Source organism: Lampetra fluviatilis, chromosome 7 (assembly GCF_964198595.1).
Source record: "Lampetra fluviatilis chromosome 7, kcLamFluv1.1, whole genome shotgun sequence".
Taxonomy (NCBI): domain Eukaryota; kingdom Metazoa; phylum Chordata; class Hyperoartia; order Petromyzontiformes; family Petromyzontidae; genus Lampetra; species Lampetra fluviatilis.
The window spans coordinates 1,106,013-1,130,429 of NC_136281.1; the positions used below are offsets into that span (position 1 = coordinate 1,106,013).

At 42.2% G+C, this 24,417-nt stretch overlaps 1 protein-coding gene across 4 annotated transcripts; it reads left to right on the forward strand.

The window, feature by feature from the left end:
- The first annotated feature begins 316 nt into the window (after window positions 1–316).
- Window positions 317–24,350, forward strand: ATG14 (autophagy related 14). 4 transcript variants are annotated; one of them, XM_078858086.1, is made up of 11 exons: window positions 317–588; window positions 4,566–4,628; window positions 5,578–5,620; window positions 6,647–6,728; window positions 8,185–8,422; window positions 12,723–12,806; window positions 18,230–18,459; window positions 18,783–18,900; window positions 19,397–19,487; window positions 21,163–21,248; window positions 21,774–24,350. In XM_078858086.1, the coding sequence occupies exons 1-11, from the start codon at window positions 371–373 to the stop codon at window positions 22,108–22,110; spliced, it is 1,590 nt and encodes a 529-aa protein (XP_078714212.1). In that variant the 5' UTR covers window positions 317–370; the 3' UTR covers window positions 22,111–24,350. The 4 variants fall into 4 exon arrangements, with proteins under 4 accessions (XP_078714212.1, XP_078714213.1, XP_078714214.1 ...); XM_078858087.1 differs by having other exon boundaries at window positions 18,233–18,459; XM_078858088.1 differs by lacking the exon at window positions 12,723–12,806 and having other exon boundaries at window positions 318–588.
- The last annotated feature ends 67 nt before the right edge of the window (window positions 24,351–24,417 follow it).

Genomic DNA, 24,417 nt, shown 5'->3' on the forward strand with positions numbered 1-24,417 from the left:
GCAGCAGCACTAAGTACGCGCCGTCTCAGCCACGCTCGCCTGTGACATCACCGCAACGCATCCACGTGGGTGACGTCACCCACTACACTCTCGGGCCGGTGACGTCGCTACCCGCGGGCGACGTCACCGCAAATTTCCGTCTCGCGGCAACAACAAAGCATCACGTGACACGGGGAGGGTGTCGATGCGCGTGCGCGCGTCGCGATTGGTGGAGGGGGCGGAGACAGCTCGGGGCCGGGTCACGTGCCGGCGCGTTAGCCAATGGCTACGAGGAGGAGAGAGGGGGGGGGGGCACGCCCGCTACCCGGGTGTGGTGGTGGTGGGGGGCGGCAGCAGCAGGAGGAGGAAGTGGAACGACGCTGGGGGAGCGATGGCGACGGGAGCAGCACGGGGGGGAGCGGGAGGCGAAGGAGGAGGCGGCGGCGCGCGACTCGCGCAGCGGCCCCCGGCTCCGCACGGGCCGCCGCTCGCCATCTCCGTGGCCGTGGAGCGATGTCCGCTGTGCAGCAGCTCGCGGCGCCGCCTGACGTGCGCCTCGTGCGTGCACAAGGGCGACTTCTCGTACATGGACGGCAAGGGGGACGAGAGGTGCGCGGCGACGAGACAAAGGCGGCCGCGGCGAGGCGTGAGGAGTGGATGTGACGAGGTGTGACCCACGCCAGTGTGAGGGCTGACGAGTAGCGGGGGTGTCGTGGGGAGCGCCACGCTGCGCCACGAAACCCGGCGAGCCGAGTTCGATTCTCGCTCACGGCCACCAACACCCTAGGTCGACTCGGCCTCAAATGAGTAGCTGGTGCGGTGTGTAAACATCTCAACTGGGGAGACAAAGGCGGCCGGGCGTCGTTCTGGCGTTGATCTGTGCTCCCGAACAGCACTTGCCTCCTCTGTAGTATTGTTTGTAGTGACGAGGTATGAGAAGTGGTGTGAGAAGTGGTGTGTGACGAGACGAGGTGTGAGACGAGACGAGGTTTGTCTGGCGCGGTGTGAGGAGTGCCAGGCGCTGGGCTGTGCGACGTCAGGTTCCATGAGGCGTGTGGCGAGCTTCCCTTTCGTGGTGGGATGTGATGGTGTGTGCGAGTGTGATGATGAGGTCGACTAAGCCTCAATGTAAAACATCGCCACTTCCTCCCTCGTGTGCCGTGCCGGCCTTCATAGGCGTTTGCCCCAACATTCTGTTGACAATATACGTGGGGGGGGGGGGTATCTTTGTCTTTGTGTGATGATGTGAGTCACAGCGGTGAAATGTTGGGTATGGAGAGGGTGAGCGATGGTGCAGGAGATGTGTGCGGTTTGTTTGCTGTGTGGGATGTGAGGAGGTTGTGGATTGTCAAGCTGTGTGGGATTTGAGGAGGATGTGGATTGTCAAGCTGACTGTGCGGTCATCTGGACCTGATAGCAACAGACACGGGTGTCGCGTGAATTGAGTTGGGGTGGAATGCCCGCTATGTACTCTGACGTGAGCACTGAGTGTGTGTGAGAAACAGAGTTACTTTTGGCGTGTTTTGTCTCACGAGGTGATACTTAAATGTTATTTTTGTCTGGCATTTCGTGATATTTGCACGTGACAGGAGTGTGAAAGCATCAACAAGTGTATGTTCACATGTTGATCAAAGCACGTGGCGCACGCGTGTAGCTCGGATTTTAGTTGTCAGATTGCCATGGCTTTCCAAGAAAACATGAAACGATATGGCTTCTAATCACATTTTGTATATCAGTAGAGTGGAGCGCTATGAAATAGCTTCGTTTGTGTTAATAATGACACCTAATTGCAGAGGTGTGGACTCGAGTCATGTGACTTGGACTCGAGTCAGACTCGAGTCATGAATTTGATGACTTGCGACTCGACTTGGACTTGCATAACAATGACTTTGTCCCACCTATGAGATGTGGACTCGAGTCATGTGACTTGGACTCGAGTCAGACTCGAGTCATGAATTTGCTGACTTGCGACTCGACTTGGACTTGCATAACAATGACTTTGTCCCACCTCTGCCTAATTGTATAAGTTGAACATATCTTAGAGAACACGGGCCTGTCATTTCAGTGCTATATCTTTTATGTAAAACCACTTGCAAATGAATGTAAGCATTGTCAATGTTAACATTTCTACCACTTGGAATACCACACACATCTGATAATTCGAACAAATCAGTCGTTATATTAAAATACTGCTGTGAACTTATTTTTTATTTAGTTAAATATGTCTACTTTCGTGCCACGTACTGTACTACTAAAAAGAGAAGCTGTGTAGGGTGATTATATATTTTTTGTATAGCTCGTGTTATGTAATGTGCATGTTTTGATGTTTGACTTTGGTCTCCTATATGGATGGATGTGGTAACTCCTCCACACAGCTGTGTGGTTTATTGCGCTGTCAAAATAATTGCTGAGTTATTATTTTGTGAAACTCCAGTCCAATATTAGACATTTGATCCAAATGGAAAATGGATGTGTTACTACGACAAAAATTGTTGAAATACTTCCATTCTTATTTTTAACTGTTGTCATTATAGGGATGTTCTCTCCTAAATGAGGGTAGCTGGGAATGTACAGGCTCGTGACAACAAGTTGGAGCAGATGTGCCTATACAGTATTTTTTTAAAATGAGACGTTTTTATTTTAGTCTGAAGACAATAACTATGATCCCCTTACTACAAACGAAACGTCTCAAATTAAAATATAAGCTGTGTGTGTGTACACGCATCTCTCTGTGCATTCTGTGTAACTCTTAATCTGCAACCTTTTCATCTGTGCTTCCTCTTGTTAGTGGGGTCGCCCCATTCATTGTTATGCATTCTATTCTTAGTCTTAAACCTCACCTTACCATATTAATAAAAAAGTGTGCCGTACTTGGCCCTTCCCCTCTTCAACCATTATATATACGGAGTGGTAGCTCTTGTAATCTCTCATTTACTTGATACAGCTGTCGTGGCTGTGACGGTTCCACCTGAAGACGGAAGCTTGTGTTGCCTCCGAAACGTCGTGATTTTTATTTTATTTTACTTTTATTAATTTTGATTTTTTTACCTACGTGACTTTACCGAAAAAACCTAAGAATATGAATCCTTGCAGCCACGAAAGCTTCAAATCTAGAATTCATTGAGTCTTTCTATTGTCTGCAGATCAGTCCTTTCTTTTGTTTACTAAAATCTTCCTAATGTTCATGGTAGCCCCGATGGTGTTATACACAGTACTGTTGTCAGTCCTGTGGATACGGTGCAACTTCACAAGAATACTGCATCTTTTCTGTGGTAATGCTGTGAACATGCAGAAAAATTTAAGGTCACTCAACGTTCATCGGACTGACTGAATAATAATGGTTGATTATGACGATGGTTGTCATCGTAACTTGTATAGCATCTAAATTTGAGCAGACCTCACGACACTGTAAGAGACGGCCACAAATCTAAGCTGTATAATTATTTGTCTATGTTAATGCTTCTATTCCCATTCTTTTTTGGAGTTGGGGGGGGATATTTAAATGTTGCTGTGATGTTTCTTTTTTAATCTCTTCCTTACCCAACTCCTGATATGTATGATTTTATCCTCTCTTCTCGCTGATTTTTTTTGGGAACTTGGACTATTCCCTCAGTTTTCACTGTTAAATTATAATGCCATTTCAGAGTTGATAAAATGTGGGCATAGTAGTATTTTTCACCCATTTGGATATTCGAGAATTAATAGTATGTATTTATATGTGACCAACCAATGATAATTTATTATTTCACAAAAAGACTGAAACATTGAACGTGAGATAAATGACAAAAGCTAAACAATAGTCTCGTACAGATTTGCTCATAAATAAACAATTTGAAGGGTCATTACTGAAAAACACAGCATCATATGTATAGTTATGGCAGGTAGTAAAGTTTTGTCATGATCAGGGGTCTGCAACCAAAATAACAAGAAGAGACATTTTTTTCAAATTCAGTAACAAACTCAGTATTTCAAGAGCCGCAATGCAAGTGGTGAATGTGATACGTTGGTCCTTAATAAATAACGTCATGAAGCAATCCTTATTTAGGCGTATGCAGGTCTGGAGCCGCAGGTTGCTGACCCCTGGTCTTGATCAACATGAAATACAGAGGCCAACAAGAGTAGGATGCAGTGTTCTTGGAAGACTGAATTGGACAATGTAAAGCAACAAGACTATGCCTTAAGGAAAACTTTCCAACAAGTGCATATATATGTTCTCTTAACTGGATTTTACTGAATTAACAAATACATTTTATGTAATTCTTTGTGTAGTCATTCATTTATGAAATAACCAACTCTAGACGTAAGAAACCTGGTTTCATTACGGTTTCCTGAAATCCAGATTCAAACCCAGGATTTTAGCAGCGCTGGTTCAGCGTTCTGAGTCATCTGGCTACCACATTCAATTTAAAGCTCGAAGTTGATAATCACATAATTTTTATTGGGGTTTACATGAGCAATAAGAAGAATGCCGAATAATTAGAATCCTACATATAGTAAACATGATTAATACATATGTAAAACTATTTTAATGTTTTAGCGGATTGAATTTATATTGTAAAATGTGTTTTGTGCCTGTCTCTCTACAGCTATTTCAAGAAGCAAGGGAAACTGAACATCGCAAAAAAAGAGAAGCAACAATATCAGGAAAAGTAAGGGGCACAAGTGACTTAGTTATTCGTTTTACTAATATATTCAGCTGCACATTCAAAGCACATGGGCTGAAAAATCCTCTAAAAGCATTAAGAAAATTGAGTGACATGATAATTCCTCCGCAACATTATTTGAAAGTAAACCCCCGATCAACCGTGGTGACTTACCAACCAACATAGGGCAGTCCCATAGCTGCTGTCCAGTGTTGACTCAACCTTGTCGTAGGGGTAGTAATTGTATTTTTCTTTAACATTCTCTTCAGAGCAATTACCAGTACATTTGTTATCTGTGGATTTTGGTAAATAAGTGTGCCCTATATGAAGACCGCAACCCATTATTCCTGTATGTTTATCAATAACAATGCTCGAAGATTGTGAAGTGGGTTTTAAATAAAGCTATGAATGCCTAGGGGTGTAACGGGGATGCAGTGCGAGCACAATCTGCTATGAACTCAATTCTCGGCCACGGCAAACATAAGTGATGAGTGATACCTGCACCATTTCTAGACCTTCCTTTGACTCGGAATCCGTATATGTATTCATACTGGAGGAATCTGAGGAGCTATGAAGGTCTTTTTTGACATGTCCAGTATTCACAGATGTCCAGCATGGTGAAGTGGATCATACAACTGCCATGTCTGTCGTGGTGTGGGGAGGCCTTTGTCCAATTGCGGACAAAGAGCTAGGTGCATGTCAAGCAACATGACTCCTATTAACTCATCCTGCATAGTGTGCGTTTCAGTGGTATCCACCAGCCTCTGTCCTCCAGCTGTGTATAGCTGTGATGTTACGCCGAGGGCAGGAGCATTGTTAACCTATCACAGCTGACTTAGTGTGATTTTATTTTGCATAAATCAGAGTGCTGTGGTAATAATGCCAATGTGTATGAGTGGCAGCATGACTGAGTAGCTGCTTGGTTACATGTTGTCTTTGTGTTTGACATTGGCAGGGTTCGTGAGGTGGCTGAGGCTCAGAGACAAAAGGAAAAGTTGGTGCGTAATGAAGCTATATGAATCCATCCAAAACACCTTCCAAATGTTTTTTTTCTATGCTGCAAAATGTATTCCTATCGTCTGGAGGAGTGGTTCTCAACCTTTTATGGCTACTGTATCCCCTTGTTGAATTTGGTTTCAACCCAGTGCCTGACCCAACATGGTTCTGAGAAATACATTTATAAATAATGAACATCACTATTTTAACCAATTGTCCATTTTGTGAGGTATACTAACTAGTTAGTTACTGCAAGCGAATAAAAATAAATGAATGAGTTTTTAAATGTATTTTATATATTTCTAGGTTACCGTATTGATTTTAATGTTACTGTGGTTATTTTATTTTGGCAGATTCATACATGATTAGTCACCAATGGCTCATGAATGATATAATTTCACACATTTGTAAATCACCTCACGTACCCCCTGGGACATTGCCACGTACCGCCAGGGGTTTGCGTACCCCTGGTTGAGATCCACTGGTTTGGAGGGCCAGTCTGTACCTGGAATTGGAGCAACCGTCTATCTTTGTTGTCTCCTTTACTCACTCATGTTCTGTCACGTTTGAATTGTTTGAATCTATTTTCTCATATTCTTTGGGTCTTTCGGTAAAGCCACATAGATAAAACAATGTTATGTTATGTCTCCTTGGTATTGCCTGTCTCGATTGTATTATATGTCTTGTTTTTTCCATTTCCATAGATGTACACGACATATAATTGGCATAAATTGGTAATCGATATTTTTTCCCAACCTATCTTGTTAGCACCGGCTCTTCTACTTTGAGCATATTCTCTTGGCACCGGGGAAACCCCCTACAACACCAGGGCCCGGTGTTGTAGGGGGTTTGCTTGGTGAAAAAAGATTATCTACTAAATCCACTAAAATACTCTATATGCAAAATTTGAAACGTGTATCATGAGTGAAATAATTTATTATAATCTGACTCGATGCATAGGTATAAAAAACGAATGTGGACCTATGTTTATGCCAATGACCACATGTGTGCCCGTGTGGTCTTCATAGAAGTGGGAGATCCTTTGCTGTAAGAGCCGGATTGATCTGCTCAAGAGGGCAATCGATCAAGTGAAAAAAGACACCTTGATTGGTGAGTCACGATCTGATGTGATTTGGGACCTGGCGATTCGGTACACATAACATACATTTTAAGTTATATTTCATACAATTCAACTGTTTTTCAAAACATGCATTGCAATGTTGAAAGGGAGGTATATAAAGTAAAGTGCAATTGAAAACACTTAAGATTGGGGACGGTCACAGGCAGAGGAGAAGAGGAAGTTCTTGAGCCTTGACTGTAGTAGAGGCAGGGCGTTGGTAGCACAGATGGTTGGGGGGAGGAAGAGAAGGACTACTCAAAATATCAGGGCATCAGGTGGCTAAAGCACAGTGAGTTGATAAAGTGTGGAGCACAGGTTGCACATCTGCCAGTTACCTTAGTTAAACCAAAATATATATCTATCCTATGAACTGCCTGTGAGATCAATCCTAGCCTGGCAAAAACCCTGTGGCAATGCCAGATAACTTAAGTTTATTCTGTTTTTACTCTGTTTGGATTGGCTATCTGAACATGAGCTGGTGCAACATTAGTCTCCAGCATGACATGAATGCCTATGAAGCATGTGCTAAGCTATACTAAGGCACAATTCTGTCTTGCTAAGTCTTTTTTTAAACTCTGCCCATGCTGTCAAAAGGGCCACACCAGTATTTAAATGTAGCATGCAACAGCAAGGTGCAGTTGTTTGAACCACACGTGACTTGAGTCATTACCACTGGGATTTGGCTGTTACAAAAACACCTGGGAGGCATTGCTTAGACTTCATAGCGTTAAAGATGGAGTTTTAACTGAAGGTACTCTCATGCCCTTAAGCACAAAATTGCAGACCGATCAAGTTTACCTTTATCAAGAATAAGTTGCCTCATGCACGTTTGTCTTGACTCTTGTAAAATGCCTCTGTCTATGCCATTGATTACACAGCAGACACACCAATATGTTCTGATAGTAATAATAAGACAATAAACGTGATTTTTAGACCGCAAAATGCACAATTTTGAACACGGGATCACCTCCCATCATGTCTTGCATGTCACGTGACATCGCCATTATGCATGTGCAATCCACGCAGCCTTTTTTTAGACCAACAACTCAAAATAGTGGCTATATTTTTTGACAGAAAGAAAATGGATAAAACATGCATAAACTGTATATCCTTGTTGGTGACATCAGTATTGGGTATAGCTGTCATTCCCCTATGTTGTCTTATGCCTCAGGGACTTTATATGGACAAGCTCTTCATGATCACTCTCGGGACTTTGACCTGCACTCACTTTTCTATCTATTGAGGTTTTCATCGTTTACAAATAGTATTAGAATCGATTGAATGTATTGTGATGTTTACCATTAAGATTGGGCGATAAAGAGCTGCACATACTTTTCTGCGCATGCATATTTTTCTACCCACATGCAGTCCCTTGTATGGGACACCCTTCTGCTCGTGTGGCCTCCATCCCTGTTGCCTGCGTGTGCGCGTGCATGCGTTCACCAGACAACGCTCACGTGCAGCGCCAACGGGATGAAAATGTGCGGAATGCCCTGCGTGCACGCAAGCACGCCGAGAAAGAGGAGACGATGCGGCGCCGGCTAGGCCGCCGCCGGGACTGGCTCGAGCCGCGGCTTCGCGAGCTGATTGAGCGCCTCAAGGCGCTGGGCACGGCGCGGCGCATGCACGTCCGTGAGCTCACCTCCTCCATCTTCCCACTCACCGAGGCCCTGCCACGCCCAGGGTATGTACGCTCACTCGCTGCGGGGGGGGGGGGATGCAAGTGGAACAGGGCCTGCTGTCTTATGTGTGTGCACACACGGACGTGTACATCGTGGGGCTGTTTGTGTGTGAGCAGAAAGTGTACGTGCACGTGTGAGCGAGATAGGATGTTTGTGCAGACGTTGTGCGTGGATATGTGTACGTGCGTGCACATGATGGAGGGGGGGTGTGTTTTTTATTACTACCCTCCCTTACTGAGCACAGACCCTGAGGCCAAAAATGTCAAATGGCCGAACACAAGCGATCCTGTAAAATTTGTAATGGATTAAAGTTGAAACGTTTCTTGAATTGAGCAAGGTTATAAAATCCCGCGGAAAAGGACGATGAGTGGGAATTCCCATGTTGGGCAGTGTGAGGGAAAAATCGCAAAGAGCAGTGTTTTTACTTGTGGTGTTGTTATTGAACACAGTATCGGAGAGTTAAGACATGTTTGTGCAGAATATCCTGAGGCCAAGTGCTCGTGTATTTGGCAACTTTGGAAAAGGCAACCTGCCGTGTTTGCCATACATATGTAGACGGCAAATTAATGGCTCACTTATAATCCAAATGGTAATAAAATCAGAAAAGAATGACAAATTATCATTAACTTCAGTGTTATTTTAACATATCCAGCTCGTATGCTATGTGTATTTACAGCCGTGACAATTTGATTAATGACGAATAATTTGTGCTTGACTTTGTGAATTACATGGTGTAAAAAAAAAATGCAACTTTATTTCATCATTTTTTGTTGGAACTGAGCAATTAAGGATTACATTTTTCCCCAAAAACAGCACGTTATGGTGGATATTATGAGTTCTGACATTCCTCTCAATGAGAGTGTCAAAGATATGAAGAGTATCCCAAACGACAGGGAGAGTTTATTTTTATCAACATACAGTTGGGGAGGTTCTAGCACATGAGAGTTTTATAAACTGTGCATCTACATTTTTACAGCATTTGGAGGTGTAAACAACACTCCATGGAAATGTTACGAACTTTGCTCAGGTTCTCAGTTAGAACCATGTCATATTGTAATCAGAACTTCAGTTGCCAATGTGGCTTTGAACATTTTTTGGGATGGGAAACCCCCACATTTATTAGGCTACTTGTGCCTCAACGACACCACAAAGAGCTGCCAGATTTGGAGAGGCCCTTTGCCAATGATATTCATTATGTCGAGACATGTCAGTTATTCTGTGGTATATTAGGGGTACACTGAATATCCAGTTTAAATTTGGATCTAGTAGGAATCTGGCAATCCTTTCTTTCTGTGGATAACTAAACAATTAGAAACTGTCAACTCCTGGCAGGACTGGTTTTGCAATCATGAGTAAGTACTGTTTAACGAAAGAAAACGCACACTGACACCTATCTAAATTCAGAGTCGCACCATCACCCTGCACAGAAGTCCACTCTCATCAATACGCTCCATCATCGGGCTAAAAAAGTGTCAGATGGTGATAGTCTGAGAAGTACAATTAAACATGTTAAAGAAGCGCTGCAATTGAATGGTTACAATGATGCACAAATAAACAGGGCATTAAATGCCAAAACCAAATTGAAACTGCCCAAGTAATTAAAACTATTAAAATACCATACATTGCGGGAGTAACTGATAAACTAGTCAGATGCTTGGAAAAACAAAACATCCGAGTCAGATTTGGCACGGTACATAAAATACAGAAATTAATATCTGGTACAAAAGATGTATTACTGAAGCTATCAACAAAGGGTGTGTACCGGATTAATTGCACTTGTGGCAAATATGTTGAGCAAACAGGACGAATGATCAGCACGAGACAAATAACACCAAAGAAATATTAAATACTGCCAAATACAACTGTCAGCAGTAGCAGAACACGCGTGCCAACAAGGACACTCAATTGATTTTGATAATGTTGAAGTTCTGTTCAAAGCTAGTTACTACTGGCCAAGACTTAGAGAATCTATCGAAATTGAGAGAAGTAAAAATATTAACCGTTTATATTTAGTGCTGCTTGGAAGCAAATCATCAAGTAATACATTGTTTAAATGCATGCCTAAACAGTTCATCCTACTTGAATAGCGATTACCGTTGGTAAGGCTATTATCGTACACACAATCCCATAATGCGCATGTATAATCTACGTTGAATACCATATTCATTAATCCCCCCCCCACTTCGCGAATGAAGAGCGCACAAATGTTGTCATCGCATCTACGCCTCTATTTAAGGAACGAAACAGGTGGACTTCTCCACAAATCTGGCAGTCGCCTGATGAAGCTAGTTGTAATTACTGGCGAAACAACGTACTCGGATTGTAAATGTTGTGGCTTGGCTCTCCAACACACCAGTGTGCTGTACTGGTAACGAATTGGCATGTTTTGTTTACATAAGAAACCTTACTAATTGGCTGTGTCGGGTGGTGGCAGGTTTAATGACACATTTATATATTTACGCAATCTAACCCAAAAAAAAATGTTTTATGGATGATATTGGTCGCGAAAGCCTATGTGTTAAACCGTGAGGTCAATTTAACATGCATGCTTTTGCGACCAATATTCAAGATCCAATTATTTGCATTGCAAGTCAGATGTTCGTGTCGTTAAACACCAGAGAAACACAACACATTACACAAACAGCCCCAGAAACCTTTATCATGAAACTGGACAGGTTTTTATTTGCAGACTCATTTAATAACCATCTTATCCAGCATGTAGTCTGTACTCATAACACATGGAGATTTGGGGTGGAGGTCAGTGGAGATGGCCTAGCAGGTGAAATATTCAATGCACACAACATGAAATTCGTGAGATCTGCATATGCACGCTATTATAATCATACATTCATTCTCACTACGACCTCAATTATGATTATATCTCTATTTTCCTCTCTATCTCTATTCTTAATATTTTCTCTCGATTGAATACATCTGTCTTCTAGCTCTTCTGAATACATATACCTATTTTTATTAATACATTTCGCCACGCTCTTCTCCCAATTTCCTACATGCAGCTTGATGCTCAATACAGCAGGAGGAGTTCTGACAAAGCAGGAGCTATTCCAACACAACGGGAGTTGGTTTTATATTGCGAGTAGGAGTCGATCCCACACAGCAGGACATAGCAGGGCCATCCCAAAACAGCAGGTGTCCTCTTGACAAAGACACAGTAGTGCCATCCCAACATAGCAGGACACAGGGTGATCTCATCATAGCGCATCACAGTTGGAGTTGTCACAACGCAGTGTAACATGAAGCTTTATAGAGGTGCTTCATAAGTGAGCTCCAGGCCATGCATAGAGCGGCGGAGACGGATGTAGTGCGGAGATGTGGGAAGTAAGATTTTGGAGATGTACGGAGTGAGAAAAGCATCAATATGGCATGGAGATGAATGGAGTGAGAGAAGTAGAGCATTTCTGCACACCACCATGGCGCGTAACTCACGGAGAGCTCATGCAGCTACGTTGGAGAACCCATCGTAGTTCGAGGTAGAAACTGGTCGAACGAGCCCTTCATCTCTCCACGGTTAATAAAAGATGAGTAGCACTTTGTGGAGAGTTACCATTAGCTTTTCTCCGATTAGACTCATCCCTGCGAAAGGAATGTGGGATTTACACCAATGGTTCAGTGCTGCGCACAGCAGATGATATCCCCGAGGCTTACTTGAACAACGATTCACTTTGGTTTGAATTTTGCCAATTTAAATCCGAGGACCCTCCCAAGAAATTCCCTGTTCAGGAAGCACTGGATTGACTGGAGATGGTTTGTTTTCATATTATGATTAAAAGCTGCTCACATACCTACTCATGTTGATAAGTATAACCCGTAAAAACAAAGTTTTTCACTATAAATCCTTTATATGCGTGGCGGCTAGAGTCCTCTCGTCCTCTGGCTTGAGATGGCTGCCACCTATGGGTCAGATGATTGCATTGCACCATTAAGCAATTGGTAATTAAATATAATATTTTTGTCCTAAAAAGTATAAAATTTTGGAAAAAAATTTTCACGAACATTAATTGTCACGCACAACGAGTCTGTGTAGAAAATGTCAGCTCGATTGGATCACGGGAAGTGGGTTAAAAAACGACCGAAAGATTTGCACGGTCCTAAGCAAGCAAGCGCATTTAATATAAAGGATTTAAAAAGAGCGGTGGCTCCATGGTGCAGAGACTAACGTTGCCCTGCAAGCTTAAATATTTAAACGGTTTGTTGCACTGTGCATGGCTGACCATAGGGATCACTAATACAATGACTTGAGTTTTCATCTGCACGTGTATTTGTGTGCGTGTGATGTTTCAGAATTGAGACTGCCTTCCATATTGTTCACAAGTGCACCGTGAATGAGCTGGCCTGCTGTCCCATTCTGTGCACGGCTACTTACATGTGAGTGTGACGTTCGTACGTTGTGTCTGTGTTGTGCACTTGTTATTTGTCATACACATACGAGTTATGTGAACAGCCTCATGTATGTAAAGTTTATTGTCTGTTTTTAACCCTTTCCCCATTCCGAGACATCTGCAAGTTGCAGGGTGGTTTCTCAATTACTGCTGAATCTCGGAATGCGCAAGCGGTTAGTGTAAATTTTAGAGAGAACTAGTGACACGATCACACTACGATAGCTGGCGCCAAACTGTGCCACACGCCCTCCCGCATGGCCTTGTGGGAGCCTTGGTACGTCTTTCGACCACGTACAGATACAGATATTTTATTTGAGTTTTTCTTCCCATTCCATGCCAATGACGTACACGTACATGCGTCATCGCAATGGGAAAGTGTTAAAGTTGCAAGCATTGGTGTAAATGCATCATTGTTTGAGAACATGCGCTCCCAAGCTTGTGTGCATGTGACCATGGTTGAAGGAGGTGCAGAGGCCAACTTATTCTAGTGTATACTGTGTATAACCTGCAAGATTTATCATGGCTGAGATGAATAAACTTCATTGTAACAAAACAATCCTTGGCTTATCTAACTTGCAAGACTTTGATCAAGCTGGGCTTGGACATGTGTCTGAAAAAGAAGCAAATAGCTCTGGGCTTTACCTGGTAAAATAAAAATAGTTTAACACGTACGCTTTCACGACCAATATCATCCATAATACAGGTTTTTTGGGTGAGATCGCGTAAATATATAAATGTGTCGTTAAACCCGCCACCACCCGACGCAGCCAATTAGTAAAGTTTGTCACGTAAACAGAAAATGCCAATTCGTTGGCATGCTCTCCAATACACCAGTGTGCTGTACTCGTAACGAATTGGCATGTTGTGTTTGTGACAACCCTTACTAAATGGCTGTGTCGGGTGGTGGCGGGTTTAATGACACATATATTTATGTGATCTAACCCAAAAAACATGTATTATGGATAAAAAAAATTGTCAGTTTGAAAAAATAACAATAAGTTTAAACATTTCTGGCAATAAAACAGGTGTTATGATGTTAAAACACCAAATATAAACCGTTTGAAAGGAATTATGTCCCATTTCATAATTATGAGAATAGGTTTTCCCCTTTTTTCTGGCACCAAAACAGGTGTTAAGATGTTAAAACACCAAACTGAAACATTTTACAAAGAATCATGCCTGCATTAACCACAATACTTGTGGTCAGAATGCAAACTAAAAACATAATCTGATAATATATGCATTGTCTTTTAAACTGATTGTTCCATGGGGAAAAATAAAAACTAACATCGGAAGGTGGCTTTGATGTTCCCATCCTGCCACCTTCCGATGTTAGTTTAAATTTTTGTATTTTCTGCTTGGCTTCGGCTCTCCGATTTTACATTAACAGGTTAAATTTCTCACACCAACATAGCCACCTACGCGCACTCGCCGTGGAGGCCGCTCTCCGATCTTACATTAACTTTATAATTTCTCACATTAACATCACTAGCCCCGCCCACTCCGTTTATGACCCTTGGGCTACACCCATTTTAAACCTTTAAAAACAGCCTGCCTCTGCAGCTTTCCCCCTCTTTTTACCTCCTGATGACGATCGCTTGTGTTGTGATAGAAACGTCATAGTTTTTTGTTTATTTTATTTTTATTAATTTGAACCTATCTACGTGCCTTTACCAAAATAACAAAATAATATAAGAATATGAAATGGTAGAACAGACACGAAAGCTTTAAGTCAAGATTTTATACTCTTTGGTTCTTTCGGTAAAGTCACGTAGGCAGAAAAATAATAGATCACGACGTTTCGATTTAAAGCTTTCGTGACTGCAGGGATTCATCTTCTTGGTTCTTTCGGTAAAGTCACGTAGAAGGGAAGTAATAAAATAATAAAAATAAAACATAATAAAATAATTCTCACGACGTTTCGGCCACAACGCAAGCAGCCGTCCTCAGGTGAAGAACATGTCTGTCGATAAGACAGAGTCATTTTAGACTCTGTCTTATCGTGACTTTACCGAAAGAACCAAGAAGAGGAAAGATCACGACGTTTCGATCGCAACACAAGCAATCGTCAGGTGGGACAACCACAGCAAACTGCTGAAGTAGGCGAAAGATCTGCCGTGGCACGAGGTTATATAGTCCTCGGCAGTAGGGGGGAGAGAGAAGTGGGGGGGGAAGGAGGCGGGGCGGAAAGTGGACCCCGCAGCAGCACCCGGGTCCAATTTACTCCAGTGACCCGGGTGCTGCTGCGGGTCCACTTTCTATCCCGCCTCCTCCCCCCCCCCTCTTCCCTCTCCCCCCCTCCTACAGCCGATCTCTCCAGTGCTGCTGCGGGTCCACTTTCTATCCCCCCCCTTCTCTCCCCCCCCCTACAGCCGATCTCTCCAGTGCTGCTGCGGTGGTCCACTTTACTCCAGTGACCCGGGTGCTGCTGCGGGGTCCACTTTCTGTCCCGCCTCCTTCCATATATAACCTCGTGCCACGGCAGATCACTCGCCTACTTCAGCAGTTTTTTCTTGCTGTGGTTGTTTCACCTGATGACGATTGCTTGTGTTGCGATCGAAACGTCGTGATCTATTATTTTTCTACCTACCGAAAGAACCAAAGAGTATGGATTCCTGCAGTCACGAAAGCTTCAAATCAAGATTTTATTTGTATACTTTTAGTGATTTGCTTACCTTTCCTATACTTTGCACTTCTATTTTGTTTTTGTATTGTTTGTTGTTGTTGTAACGTTCTTTCCTACTCCTACTGGACATCTGTGAAAAAGAGGATTATAGCTCATCGGTTTTCTCCAGTATAAATAAATATTCTGATATGGAGACCTCAGAGTTGGAATCTTCTGAGTATGCTGGCGCACTAATTAGTGAAAGCTGATTAAGAGAAACATGAGATTTCGTACTTGCGTGACACTGGTGCATTAACTGCAACATTTTAATTTTCGTTCTTCCGCATCTTGACCCTACTCACCGTGATATTCTGTTGGGGTATTCAATGGGTGGAGGAGGTTGGGAAGATGGTCGCGAGCCCGTTGACTCTTCAGAGTTACAAATGGGAAGGTGTGCTCGGAAGGACTCGTTGATCTGGCATCAGAAAGGTGGCCACTAGTCTCCACTGTCAATAGACCAAGATTTGTCCTTGTAGGTGTGAAGATCTGTACAGCAGCCAGTCGCTGTGGATGTGGAGTGTAGGATTTGCCTCGCGCACATATGATTCTGAATATTGCTCATCTTTATACGAGGGGAAGTTCTGCCATTCTTGCACAAGTGATGAACCATCATCTATTCGTTTTGAAAATAACACACACTGTTGATAATACCCAGTACAGTGAAAACCAGTCCAAAGTTTTCCTTCGTAAAACTAATGCCACTAGGCTACACTAATTTTTAAGGACCATTTTCAGTGGATAATGTTAGTTCCTTTTACATGTCGTTAAAACCACTTGTTTGTTTTGTGGTTACAATTCTTGGAATCAGCACATTGTATTTTATTCATAGATTAGGTGTATCTGTAAAAACCATTATGGACTTCTACTCCATGTTGTGTTATGATGAAGTAGTGCAAATGCATTTTTATTAAGAGGCAACACCAGATTGAAATGCTCTTCCAAGGTATAATCAATCTGTATTAACAAAGAGAAACCTGACACGTTTTTTTTTAATTTCATGCTTCCACCTATAATTTCGCAAATTTAAAATCCCAAGAAAGGTGTTGGATACAACTGTGAGGGCTCATTTGTCATATGCGTTAAAACATCACTTGCGCATTCACTATGTATTGATTTCAGTAAACCTCTTTATACAGTGTTAATTTAATTAGCTAATCGTAGGAAATGCAGGTAACAGGGTCATGTTGAGGAGTGCCCCTCTATTTAATGCGATCACATTTTGTTTCACATTGCCATTAACAGTTATTTAAGTCGTGCGGGAGTTTAATTACCATCTATATTGATAAAAGCAAATATGCAATGGCGAGTTTTTATAGATATCTGTTTACAATTCCTCCTCTAGTTTTATAATTCTCTGTCGTGCATGATGGCTCATCTGGCTGTCGAAGGCTACCATCAACCGTGTATGCTCATTGCTTAGGATGGCATCTTAATGTGTGTGTGTCGTTTCCGAATGGTTGTGCAGAGTTCTATGTGTTCTACCATTTTGTATTTTCCCCTATTTCCATAACCCTCTTTTTCTTAATCTTTATTTTGTGGGTTCTAATTGCTAGTTGTCTGCCGTTTTTACTTCGTCCCCTCCTTTCAGTGCACTGTCCATTCTCGGATTGTTGCATTATGTAAAGCGGTGACATGATTTCCTTATTTTGCCCATCTCAGGAGCTGAAATTTGGGGTTTGCCAAGACTAGATCTGATTACCTGCCAAATGTATTACAGTTGGCCTTGTAGTTATGGATCTTATCTATTTTTATGTTTAAATACACACAGCCTGTAAATAAATGCTACTAGTAGGGGAAATATCTCTGGGTAGAAGACATTTTAAATCATTTAACAGTCTAATGCCAAACCCCTTAGGCCAACATTAATCATCGATGAGTATTATCCTGTAACTGAGGTGATATGATTAATCTGAAATACAATGTTTTTACGTTAAATAAAAACTGAGGCCCACTGATACGGTAAGTTAATTGTGTTATCCATAACCTACCGCTGCTGAAGTGAGCAAATTGTTTACAGTAAAAGGCCCATGATCCATTCCATATAACAAAGTTTAATTAAAGTGAGAGAAATGTAATACCATTTGCATTATTTCATTCAAAGATGTATTATCCGTTCTAGTCACCTAAGCTTCATGTATGTTAAGTGAATCCCAATTAACTCCTGCTTTCTAGCCATTGAATGATTTGCAATTAAGTATGAAAACGCTAAGCAGCTGTGTCTGTGAATAAAGATGCAACCATAAAATTAAAGAGTTCTTGTAGATAGGTACCTAGGCCATGTGTCTTGGGCTGTACAACAAGAATTTCATGAAATTATCGTTGAGAACAACATGCTTTAAAATCATTCTGATACCCCATTACAACCGCTGTAGTGGCACTATAGGAAATGTTTGTTAGGCAACTAGGACACTGTAATGGAGGCCATACTAATTTGGTGTAGTTCTCATTCATGAGACTTCTAAATCGTGTTGGACAGCCGAGGGCATGCAGCCTAAGTGCATACCTAGGAGTTTGAGAGGTTTTTTTGGGTCGCTCTTTTTTATCCATCAATTGGCATATCCGGGCTTTTATTCGCCACATAATAAGATGTGTACACTTGTTCATTATGTACGAAAATATATATATATGCGTGAATTTATCGGAAAAATTATTTAGTGGTTTTTGTGCACAAACATTAATGCTTGCGTGCTGGGTGTGTGATGGCTTGCATGGTGGTGCGTGTGCGCGCTTGTCTGGCGGTGCAGCAGGCCTCACGCGGGAACGAGCACAGAGGCGGCCATGCAGAGCAGCACGGTGGACAAGCTGGCGGAGGCTCGGCGCACCAATTACCAGTCTGGCCGCTGGGTCTACACAGAGGGCAATGGGGAGGTGTGTGTGGCCGTGGTGCAGCCGCACATCTTCCTGCCGCAAAACGGAGACTTCTCACCTTACTACAGCTGGGTGGAGGCACGCAGGAATTCCACGCAGGAACCCGGTGAGTTTGGCGGGTTCTTGCATTTCATGGTGATGATGGTGCTGCCTATGCGGCAGATACTTCTGTAGGGTACATGTTTGCATACGTTCTAGCGATGGAGGTTCACCTCCCTGCTGCGGTCAAGATTACCAGCAATTGGGATCTAAACATAACCTCAGCCGTTTTTGGAAGTTGACTTAGCCTAAATTGAGTACCTGGTGCATTATATCAGCACTGAGTCAATCGAGGTAGTTGCTGCTGGTCATACCACGCCATCCTGCAAAAAGCCAGACTTCATAGATAGATAGATGCCCCTGTATAACGAGACTGGGTGTCTGTCTCAGTGCTGGAGCAGGGCAGCCCGGCGTACCGCATCACAGCCGCTCTGTGCCACACGGCTCAGCTGGTGTCCGTGCTGTCTCACATCCTGGGCATCAACCTGCCCCAGAGGCTCTGCTACAGGTGAGGTCCCAAGGCTGGCCAGCCTTCACCCTCACTCAGGATTTAACACTGGTTTCTTAAAAACAACAGACTATCAAAATATAGCTTTTCCTAATGTCTTTTGAATGTGATATTTTATCTGTCCTGATATGATAACTATCTGAATTTTATCTTTATTTAAGGCACAACTTGTGCCAATTCCAAAATTGCTCAATTGTATCATTGTTTTATCAATTTGAATGTCATTTATCAGTGATACAAGGTTGAACAATTATATATCAAGGTTGTTTTCCAAAATCCACAAGGAATTTAATTTTCTTAGCCTGTTTTACGTTTTAAATTGAATTATTTACTAATCTACTGTGTATGAATATTGAACACTATTTCATGATTGCATAAAATGGATCTTTAGCAAAACTGAAATATTTACTTGAAAGCATGTGCGCCTGTTGAAGCTGAAGCCTCTACTGTTGTCGCAATGTGTTTCAGTAATGCTGATTTGTTTGTTGGTGCACAGTGAGTTCTGCCGGGAGGACATAAGCCGTCACCGCTTCATTCGGGCTGTGCAGAAGCTCAACACCAATGTTCTACACCTCTGCTGCTCCCAGGTAAACCACAGCCACAGCAGCCATAAGAGGCCTGCACATTTCACTCCACTCTCACAGGGTGCCTGGTCACGATTGTCGATGTAAGTTGCCCCACTTCATCCTTTCACTCATTATGACACAGAAGACATTGCCAAACACAATCACGCTCATATCTCCACACTCGTTGGACAACAATCGGAGTGCGCTGTCCTTTAAACATGAAAGCGGCAGGACATTCTCTGTTATTGCATTGTTGTAACCACACATGTTTACCAGGTTTATCAGATGACGCACTTACATTTCCAGAGTTTAATGTTTGCTTAGCATCAATATTGTTGGTGCCAAATTGGTATAAGAAAGCTGAAATAACAAGTATAGAAATTTAAAGGCTATAAACAATTATTGGTTTTAAATTATAAGGTGATATATGCCAGAGGTTTCTGGGTTTTCTTTTCTCAACTTATTCCATTATACTCTGCATCATGGCATGAAACAAGTTACACTGGACAGTGTGCTCCATGCATGAGACAACGGCTGTGGAAGAGATTTTTCACAGGACTTTTGAATAATCATTAACGTGACCTTTTACTTTTCAGTCAGTAGGGGTGCACACTTCATATTGTACAATTGTACGCATCACAGTCAAAATGATATTTTACTCCTCAGATTTGAATTTAGCCAATTCATATTCAATAACAAATTTAACGTGATTTTTTTCCTGCAGTGACTGGGCTAAGATAAAACACTAATTTCGACTTCAGTATCCAGTTTAATCGTGGGTGGCCGAAACCCGTATTTGAATCCAGTATCTCAGCTTCATAGACTCAAAGCTCTGACCTCTGAGACACCCGGCCACCTCTTGCCAGACCTTACTGTTGAGGATAGAGAATTGCACACTCTATTATTGGCCAAAAGGAAATCATTGGACACTACAATTAATTATGACCCCCTTTATGTGTAATTGAGTTTTTTGTTTAATTGCAATTTCTTTTCCATTCCAGTGCCAGTCACACCCTGTTGAATTTAATAATAATAATTCCATGAATGTCGCGCTTTGCATCAAGGATCTCAAAGTGCTGTACAGGACACAGCAGCAGCAGACACTCGGCATGAAAATTATTAATTTATAAATACATTAAAAAAATCCACTTACTAAATTAATTCTAAAGTTTCATAAGTGGAAGTGTGTACATAGGTTTTAAGATGCATTTTAAAATGTCTACAGACTGCGAGATCCCTGATATCTCGTGGATGAGCATTACATAGCCTGGGGGCTACACGGAAAAAAGCTCGGTCACCCATAGAGCGAAGCCTTGACCTGAGAATGAAGAGAAGATCTACATCCACAGATCTTAGGGAACTTGAGGGGACATGGGTGCAGCATGTCAATGATGTAGAATGGGGCAAGATGGTTCACTGATTTCTAAGGTAACAATAGGATATTAAACGGTATTCTATGTGAAACTGGAAGCCCCAGTGCAGGGAGGCCAACACGGGTGTAATATGATGTGAAGAAGGTGTTCTGGTTAACACCCTAGCAACCACATTCTGAACATACTGCAAATTGATCAGTACATTCTTAGCCACCTTTACACCTGCATTGCTCACATCCAAGTGTCTTAGATTAGCAGCCAGCCACCTGTTTCACTTGCTGTTTCCCATGAGTTGCTGACACACTCCACACTGATTCTTGCAGCATGTGGACCCTGAGCTTTTGCATCCATTACGTCCGCTCAAGAACCTGATGTACATGGTGAGGCCAGACAACAGCAGCCTAGGAAGGTGAGATTTTCTGTGCATGGTATTAGCACCTTTGCCTTCAATTATGATGTGTCCCTTCAGTGAATATGGTCATTGTTCTCTTTGTGCAATGACTCAATTGTCAGATGAGTACTTGGAATACAATGGCAGTCTGATCATTTTTATTATTACCTAGTAAGGATGGATTTTGGATTTCCATTTTTAGGATTTTTTAAAATTTTGGACAATTTTCAGATCTTGTTGAGATTTGCAGATCCTTGAAAGTATGTCATCCTTTACATTGTGTTATCCTTTACATTGTATTCTATATGTATGTGCCTTTAGCCATGAGATACAACTTTTTAGTGTTAAAAAATATATATTTTTCCAATCTAGCATCGTGTTTTTGTCTAAAATTTGGAAGTAACATTTTCTTGGCAACCTTTCACATGATACACTGCTTCATGTAGTATGAACAAAACAACACATGGCTGCATTATCATGGGCCGAAAGTGCAGTGCGTGTGTATCGTCTCTGAATTCACTGGCTTCGCACACTTGCCTTCAGGAGCGGGCCATTTGAGGTGACGGCCGACATGGAGGACTCGATGGAGCTGGTGGACGCCAGCACAGCCAGTCAGTCTGAGGGCAGCGATGGGGAGGACACGACCGACGAGGAGACGGACCTGGGGCTCGACTGGGAAACTGTCCCCAACCCACGCTTCATGGACATCCCGTCACGGGCACTGGAAGGCAGCCCCAGTCAGAGCACTGCGCTCACAACCACCGGTGGCACCAGCCTGCAGGACTCGGGGCCAATCTCTGCGAGCAACGCGGGCGGTCTCGTGTCCTCCGCAGTCGCCTCCATGGCCTCTATCTGGAGGGCGTACACTGGCACGCGCTGATGCGACTCGGCATCGCAAAGACCTTGTCCTGTGTGGCTTTTCCTCGTGTGTACCCTCTACTCAACGCGAAACCAGTTTGCAATTGTGTGCATTTTATTTCATCAGTGTCCACCGTGTGTGTGTTGGCTATAACCAGTACTGGTGGCGCGTAACGATGCACGCTTTTGCGAACCACACTCTTGAAGTGACTATGGTGTGTGCTAGTCTCTGGGCCAAGACGTTATATTTTGTCTGAGCAGTGCTCATGACTAGATGAAGAATGAAGTGAGGTGAGTTGCTGTTCTTCACAGCCCTTGCACTTTGGCTGTTGTGATGCTTCAGCTCTCAGCAGCGTGGAACAGATTTTGGCAGTTGTTCTGGATTTTATGCACAAATGTCTTAAACGTAATGGTATCTTCCTCCTATTGGGGAATACTCATTTACATTGTAGTTACGGGCTTATTTAAAACATTTGTTAAATGTAAAATGTTGATTTCATAACTTGTTTCATCAGTGTTATGTTAACTTGTTTGGGTTTGCTTAAAGTAAATACCTTTTGCCAAAACTACAATTGAATTCAAGGTAGATTTTGTGCGGTGGTACCATAACTGTTTTAGTCGTTTGCGTTGCATGCATACCAATGTTAAAGGAAATGCTCAGAACACTGCATTTAAACACTTTTACCCATCGTTCCCTATGTTTTGGGAAATTTACAAAAAAGTTATCACATCTTGCACTTAAATTTGCTCCCTAGGGAATGCAACATTTCCAATGTAAGTTATTCACAAAGTTAATCAAAATGAAAACCAACATTGGTGGGCCCTACCAGCATGTCACCTTTCTTTAAAGGTACTTGTTTGCCTAAGAGGTGAACCTATGTATAACTGCATGTGCATCCAAGCACTTTCTTCAATTTTTACAGTGTCTTACAGGTGAAATAAGCTCTCTCTAGGCTTATACTGTTATGTGGCCGTTTAAGTAGATGTCATTACATCTCGTTCAGGTTGCTGTTGCAGCGTTTAGAGTAGTGGTTTTAAGCAGATTGCAGTTGCGCCATTTGTTTTTATACCATTGCAGAAGTTGCATCTCTTGGTAGTGCCACCTTTTGAGCTGGCCTGAATGGCACAGTGAAGTTAGTTGGAACTGATGTAGGTGTACTTTAAGAGTTCAAACAAACTTACAACTCAAGTCAATGCACACAATTTAGTTAACTTCACAGCCAGTTCCATATCTTAACAGCATCTGAAGCATCACTTAACACCAAACACAGTGGCAACACCACTCCACAAATCATATGTACTGGAATTTCAAAAGATGGAACTTGTTTTAGAAAGGTCATGAGATTATTACATGAGCTGGTAAATAATTCAAAATGTAAACCAAAGCAGGATATAAATTAACATTGTCCAACCGAACAGTTTGAGCACCCTTTCCAAAGGCTCTGATTACTCTGAAGAGGGGCACTCTTTAAGTATACATTGGTGAAACGTGTTCACATTTAACAAGGTCTGGGCCACTTGGGCAAACGCAGAAGTAAGTTATGTATTGTTTGTGCAACGAAAATGGTGTTGAGATCTCACGTCAAGTACGATAGATCTTTCACCCCCAGCTCTGCCCAGATCCTCTTTGCTGGTGTCCATCCATCGAGTACATAATTGCGCATGTGGCCATGAACACATTAGCACTTGCAAGCCCGTTAGGACTATGAGCAGACTGGTCTCTTTATTCGTGCCTAGGTTTTCCTTGGTGTTTACCTCATGTGCAATTAACATAAATTAGCGAGTCGATTTTTCATCTTTTCCATATTGATTGTTTCTATAACTTGAACTGTTTTAATGACGCTTGCCCGTGGAATATAGGTATTGTTTGGATATACAGCGGTCAGTGTTGGAATCTCAGGAACCCTGCTGTGTTGGACAGCTTGTGGCTTTAGGAGAGCATCCAACACCGCACATGAACAGACTCTACTCCCATTCGTGAAAGTAACAAGGTCTTGTGGTTGTAATTGTAAAGTTTACATGTTAAAAGTCAAAGAATTCGAGATTTGTAATAAGAGGAAAGATGTTAATAAACTGATGACTGTTTTATAATTTAAACTTGTAATTTCAAAGCGCATTGTGGGCATGTGTTCCTCGGTTGAAAATGAAATGTGTGCAATATTAGCATGTGTTTTGAGCTATTTTTTACAAAAATTATCCAACTATTTTGTTCATCAATGTTTTTTTCTCCACAATTTTACAAATAAATTGGTATTTCACTTTTTTAGTTTTAGATTTAATGTAGAGTATGCAACATTGCAGCTTATTTGAACTCATATACTCGTTAAGA

Coding starts and splice junctions, on each gene's coding strand:
- ATG14 (XM_078858086.1), top strand. CDS start 371: ATGGCGACGGGAGCAGCACGGGGGGGAGCGGGAGGCGAAGGAGGAGGC. Junction 8,423..12,722: donor GAGGCCCTGCCACGCCCAGG/GTATGTACGCTC, acceptor GTGATGTTTCAG/AATTGAGACTGCCTTCCATA. Junction 19,488..21,162: donor TACACCTCTGCTGCTCCCAG/GTAAACCACAGC, acceptor TGATTCTTGCAG/CATGTGGACCCTGAGCTTTT.